This window comes from Triticum dicoccoides, chromosome 6B (genome assembly GCF_002162155.2).
Source record: "Triticum dicoccoides isolate Atlit2015 ecotype Zavitan chromosome 6B, WEW_v2.0, whole genome shotgun sequence".
Classification (NCBI taxonomy): domain Eukaryota; kingdom Viridiplantae; phylum Streptophyta; class Magnoliopsida; order Poales; family Poaceae; genus Triticum; species Triticum dicoccoides.
Window position 1 is genome coordinate 36,446,070 of NC_041391.1, and position 6,864 is coordinate 36,452,933.

The 6,864-nt window shown below is 44.1% G+C and overlaps 1 protein-coding gene across 1 annotated transcript; it reads left to right on the forward strand.

Annotated features, from left to right (window-relative positions):
• Positions 1 to 5,116: 5,116 nt before the first annotated feature.
• On the forward strand, positions 5,117 to 5,942 carry LOC119322469. The gene has a single exon (XM_037595958.1). It carries the CDS (start codon positions 5,188 to 5,190, stop codon positions 5,818 to 5,820), a length of 633 nt encoding a protein of 210 aa, XP_037451855.1. The 5' UTR covers positions 5,117 to 5,187; the 3' UTR covers positions 5,821 to 5,942.
• Positions 5,943 to 6,864: the final 922 nt, after the last annotated feature.

Consider the following 6,864-nt stretch of genomic DNA (forward strand, 5'->3'; position numbering starts at 1 on the left):
TTTTTATCATATATATGCAAAGATCGAATATGTCAAATTTTTATGATTTTTTTCTGTTCATAGAATCTTTATGATTTTTTTCTGTTGTAATTTTGTTTATAGAATTTTAATGATTTTTTTGTTCATAGTACGTATTTAGAAAAATGAAAAAAATAAGAAGAGAAAGTGTTAAATATAATTAGTTAGAAAAATACTAGTTTATTTTTCGTAAGTGCTACTTTATTTTATTTATAGTAAGTGCTTCATATATAGTTGAACTAGCTAGTTGATTTAATAAACTAATTTATTTTACTATATATAGAAGTAGTTTGTTTTTAGTAAGTACTACTTTATTTATTTATAGTAAGTGTTTAGTAGTTGAACTAGCTAGTTGATTTAATTAATAATACTACTTTATTTAACTATATATAGAAGTAGTTCCCGCAGCGATGTCGGCGATGCCCATCCCGCATCCTCGTCGTCGTCGACTCGACGGTGGAGGCTTGCTTGATCAGGGCCATGTTCGGGACTGGGCTTCGCCGGGCTGGTATTGGGAGGTGCTACCTTCCGGGGGACGTAGGTTGGTGAGGAGGCAGTCCATTGTTGACCCGATCCTTGTTTGGTGGCGGTCGCGTGGGCCAGTGACGGTGCCGAGGCTTCCGGACACCGCGGAGGTGGTACGTCACCGTGTCAGCGAGGAGGACGAGCACGTCCATCGCTACATGGTTGTATTGGAGGGCATGTTCGACAATACCTGGCAGGTTCTTCAGGGATCTCACTAGAGCTATGATCCTGTGATGGTTCCTTATCTTTGGGTGTCCGCCGCCCGCGTCGATACCCGTCGGGCGCTACGGTTCTAGTTGTATTAGTGATGCTATATTAGTGATAATATTCGATGATGTACGGACACCAAGAGATGATGTACTTTTGCTTATAATTATTGAATGCATGCTAATTTGAATACTACTTTATTTTATGATTTGGTTTTGCTTATTTTATGATTTGGTTTTGCTTATTGAATGCTCATATTGGATAAGTTCTCTTTCATTCCCGTGTGCTAGACAATTTGATGTAATAATGCACCCGGGAACGAAAGGAGGAGCTACGTACATCACAGATAGTCAACCCGTGATTAATAATCTAGTTTAATATTTGAATTTTGAACATAGGCCGGAAATGTCGTACTCGGACAACGAAAACCGCCCGGGGGAGTGCGACTAGTGCCACGACGACCGAGGTATCTGCGACAGGTTCATTGAGCTGGACGAAGATCGTCGCTTCAGCATTAAGCTCGAGGAGACCTTCGATGTTCATACGGTACGCAACCGACGATAATAGTTTTTTTTCGTAATTACTCATGACTTCAACTATTTTAACCATGACAATATTTTTCATCTTTTTCAATTCGACTAGCTTATCCCATGCTTTGCAAGACGCTATGTCTTGGAGAAGATGGGTTTTGAAGACCATGAAAGTTTCGAAACCAAAAAAGTTATCCTAAGTACCCATCATGGTGTGGATTTTCAAGTAAAGCTGTACAATGCTCAGAGTGTAACCCATTTTGGTTGCAAAAATTGGGAAGCACTTTGCAAGATGTATGGTCTTGATGAGGGTATGCTTGTCACCATGGATCTTGGTGATCCTACAATCGAGCAAGAGAGACCTTCGATTTGGGTCCTTGTGGATACACCTCCAATTCTTCCCCCATGTGAGCTTAACATAGTATTAAGTAATTTATATTGTTTATTTAAAAATAGTTGACAACTTATCTCCATTGACAGCTTATTTTCATTCTTCAAAGAATGTGCGGAAGATGGTAGACAGAACCTACTACACCGAAGGCTCCAAATTACCTTATCAGGAGAAAAATCATCTGGTCGCATTTTGTACTGATCTTGAGAATTACAATATCTAAAATCAAACTCCTCAACATTATGGTCAATACGTGCCACTAGTGCACGTGTTGGACTACGCTAACTACTATGGAGATACCCTGGTAAGATTTTTTTACTATTACGACATCCGTGATCTTTTTGCACACTTCTAAAACTAGTACATCATTGCTAACTACGAAGTTATTACTATGTTTTTCAATAGATAATCCCGAATGATTGTGTGCCTCATCTGATGTATACGCATGGTAGCCTTCATGTTTTGAACATACAACCAGGTCGTCCTACGAATCTCAACTGTCCATACCGGGTTTCTAAAAGAAGTGGAGACATAACAATCAAAGAATGAAAAAATGTATGGACAGTCGTAAGGATCTTCTTGGAAGCAACAAGCAGCGAAGGGCAAGAATTGGAGACAGGATGATCGCCATTCTTCATAATGGAGAGTCAGGGTCTATATTGTTTTATGCTATTTTACCTTAAGGGTGTTTAGGTCCTACCTGATACTGATGATCATGTGCTAAGAACAATTATATAGGGTTGGGTTGGATGACTATGAGGATGATGATCGTATGACTTATTATTAATAACGAGTAGAAGTTGTATGAGGATGCATAGGACTTGTTATTATATATGATGATGTATGATGCGCATGCATGAGCATGTTATATCAGCGGGTGAAATGAACATAGCAGCAGCGTTGATAAACCAAGGACAAAGATATAAGAGAGGACACTTCTCTCTATTAGCTAGCTAATAACAACCTAAAAATAACCCCCAAAACCCCTAAAGCAGCCACATTTGTAAAAAAAACATGAACTTTTGGTCCCGGTTGGAGCCACCAACCGGGACCAAAGGCCCCCCTGACTGGGCTCGGCGGACCGGCCACGTGGAGGCACATCTGTCCCGGTTCGAGTTTGAACTGGGACTAATGGGTGGAGGTATTAGTAACGACCCATTAGTCCCGGTTCATGAACCGGGACTAAAGGCCCTTACGAACCGAGACTAATGGGTGTTTTTCTACTAGTGAATGCGCCATCCTCTACTGCAACAAAATCATGCTACACCGAATGCATTTCCACTGGGTGTTTTGTTTTCACGCAAAAGCTTTCAATCGATTCATATTCAATCATGGCAGTACAACGAATACCACAAATACAAAAAAATTACATCCGGATTTGATGATCACCTAGCGACGACTACAAGTACTGAAACGAGTCGAAGGCGCCTCACCGTCATCGTCCCTCCCTCACTGGAGCCGGGCAAAACTTGTTACAACAAGGAATTCGTTGTGCTAAGACCCCATACGATGAGCGGATCAGAACAGCAAGCGGCGCCATTGAAGAATAGCATAGATCGGAAGGATCCAAACTGAAGACACACGAATGATAGACGAAGTACAACCAGATCCTAGCAAATCCACCAAGGCCAGATTCACCGGAGACACAGCTCCACATGCCCACCGACGATGCTACACACACCACCGGAACAGAGGCGTGGCGGGCATAACCTTTTTTGCATCTTCATGGAGCCACTGTCATCTTGTGTTCCTGAATGGGACATAAACCGTAACAAAACTCGAAGGAACGTCTTAAAATGAAGCCCTCCCACCGGCAAGGTACAGGATCCAGCGTGCCACCATGGTCCTCACGGCACCGGAGACGATGGGGACTAACGAAGCCATCAACGGGAGGCAGAGAAACCCTACTTTTTTTTTGCAGAGGAGGCGGCTGCATGAGCGAGTGTAGTAGTTCAAAAGAATAACACACTTTCACTGGGCGAACATGTGATGAAATTCAAATTACCCATAGTTTAGCCAAAAAAATGACTTCCCATAGGAAAGAGTCTATGAAATTTTTACAGGGGAAGTTTTCTTAGTTTTGTAACACCACAAGTCGTCACCACCATACCGTTCTTATTGGGTCTCGTTGGACATACATGGCATTTTTTGCCTTCCCATCAATGGGCCATGGTCTTTGCCGCTTGGTGTTGAGCCTTTGGGTTGTCGGGTCCAAAAGTTTCTGACATGATTTCTCCAGAACGTTCGTTCTGCAAGGATTCCGTAGAGACATGTCTCCAAACATATGGTGCACTAAACACTTTTGCCTCATTTTCTTATATCAATCTGTAGCCCAATTTCCCTGTGAATCCCAATCCTGGTCACTAGAAACCTCCGTGGCGTGAAAAAAAAAACAAAAAACAGATTGACCCATCCAACAGTACCGAAAAAGAAAACTACACTAGTTGGTGGTCATGTTTCCCTGGCAACAAAGAAGATGATCATGTTTATATACTGTGTTATCGGCATGCATTCTACTAGACTTTTATGGACAGAAAGTAAGTACATGTGGTGTTGGCCAAACATTATTGTTACATTTGCATATGCTCTTGAAGGCTTGATATAGTATCGATGAAAATGGAGCCCTAGAAAGATAATGAACAAACTCCGGCCTGTCGTGACTCGTGAGATCTTCTTTTTATGTGCATGTAAAAGTGCTGCAAGGAAATTCATTTATGAAGATTTAAATAAAATAAGCATAATGCTGTGAAGCTAAGAACATGGTGACATTCACAATACGTGATACTCGAAGTGAGCATGCACCACCAGCCACCATACGTCCTCTTCCACATGGGATCGAGATCTCCCTCCCTTGGTGCCTCTCTTTAGTAGTTGAGCTGCCTTTACCTATCATTTCCTTTGCCCCTGAAGAAGAAACCGGCAGCCAATCGTACCCATGGGTTTCCAAGGCAAGAACCACGCACCGACGTCCATACGTCCTATAGTGCGGGTAGGATAGCCGTCAGCTTGCGATACCTCAAAGCAACAGGCGGCCAATCAATGCGCCATCCTCTACTGCTACAAGCCCATGTTATACACCAAATGCACTTCCACCGTCTGTTGATATGCATGGGTACATGCTGCGACGTTCTACCTGTGATCAGATCTGTTTATTGTTCTGTGCATCTATGTAATCAAATTCAAATTACCCATAATTTAGCCTAAAAAATGTCTTCCCATAGGAAAGAGTTTGTGAAATTTTTACAGGGGAAGTTTTTTTAGTTTTGTGACATGCACCACCAGTCGTCACCACCTACCGTCCTTATTGGGTCTCGTTGGACATGCATGGCAGTCTTTGCCTTCCCCGTTTATAGCTCTTGCCCGCCCCTCGCAAGTCCCAACTTGGAGAGAGGCAGAGAGGCCGACCGGCTTCGCCGCCCAGCCTCAAATCCATGGCAACTCTTGGTCTCTCCTCTCGCCATTCACCGACGCCTAATTGTTGTTCTCGGGAGCCAGGACATCCCGGTGGCCGGTTCTATGGCGGGCGACCTCGGCAGCTCGGCTGCAACAGGCACGGCACGCCCCACGCGACCGGCCATGGCCATGGCCGGTCGCTCCAGCACCATGGCCCACGTTCACCACCACGCCAACGGAGTACCCGGATGCAAGGCGAAAGACGGAGCTGGAGCGCTTGGTCGCCCTCCCACGCGCAGCTACAGCCACAGTCAGCGGCACAGCCAGCAGCCTTCCCGCCGCTCGCATCATCGGCGCAGCCACAGCCACAGCGAAGGCGAGCCGACCAAGCACAGGCAGCCCGGGTGCAAGCAGCTGACCGGTGAAACGATGGGTGGATTAGCCACTGCAAGCTGCCTCCTCCCGTGCGCGGTGGTGGACTTCGCCTTCCTCGCCACGGTGCGCGCGCCGGTGGCGCTGTGCCGCCGCGCGGTGCGAGGTAGCCGGCTCAGACGCTCGGCCTCAGTGGGAGAGGCGGAGATGGCCAAGCTCCGCGAGGAGGCGGACAGCGTGCTCAAGTTCGGCAGGACGGCGTCGGCGTGGCCGGCAACGGCCCCAGCGGAGGAGGAGAAGGAGCTGGAGAAACAGGTGTGGGCGAGTTTCCGCGACGCCGGCTTCGGGAGGACCTCGAAGCATCTCGACAACGATGTCAGTTGATTGGAAGAGACGCGGCGGCCCAGGTCGTGCGTGTAATGAAAGTTGTTTTTCCTAACGTTACTCAGTATGTACCGATAATGGATACACCACTCATTGTAACGTCAAGATTCATTTCAACTTTATAGGTATACTTCCAAAAAGAGTTCTCCTGTGCGGTACATAAGTTTTTTTTTTTTGCGAGGGATGCGATGCATAAGGTTAACTAGAGGAATACAGAGAGAGAGAGAGAGAGAGAGAGAGAGAGAGAGAGAGAGAGAGAGAGAGAGAGAGGGTTCATTTTATTTTCCTAGTGACTTAATCATTGGTATCTTCGGACATAAAATTTCATTGTTAATTTTTTTCCACTTATTTGAATTCCTAACATCTAAATCCTTAAAACAAGATAAACCTGAATATATTTAAAACGATTTTAAAATTCTTAAAACATACTTCGTTCATTCCTAAAAAACAGATTTCACTTGTTTCTTAAAAACAAATAATGTGGAATATATTCAAAACAACTATGTCACTCATTTCAGAATGTTGATTTCATTTATTAAAAACACTGATTTCAGTTATTTCAAAAGATTTGTTTCACTCAATTTAAATAAATAAATCCAGTCATTTGCAAACTATTTTTTACAGTGAACCAATTGATATTTTGATAGCTCCATAGCACCCATGGAAACAATGTCATTTTATTTCAAGTGGACGCTTTTTTACATTGATTTTTTTTACCTAACTATTACATAAGTTTCCTCATATTTTAGATGAAAAACAGAGGAATGTGTGTATGCTGATTGGCGGGCCGCACACCTATCTTAGGGCCTATTCGGATCAGAGGTTTGGAAAGCCATAGGAATCTAGAAAATGGAGGAATGTCGTAGGAAAGGCCTAGTAAAACTATGGATTGATAATCTACAGGAAAAATGAAAGGATGAGCGCGGAAATTCGTAGGGGCACGCACCTGCCAAGCCCTGCCCGGCTGCTCGATTACCTCGCGATTTGTGAAGTAGATGGATCCTGCACGAGGGCACAATAAGTTTAAGTTTTAGTCATTGAAAT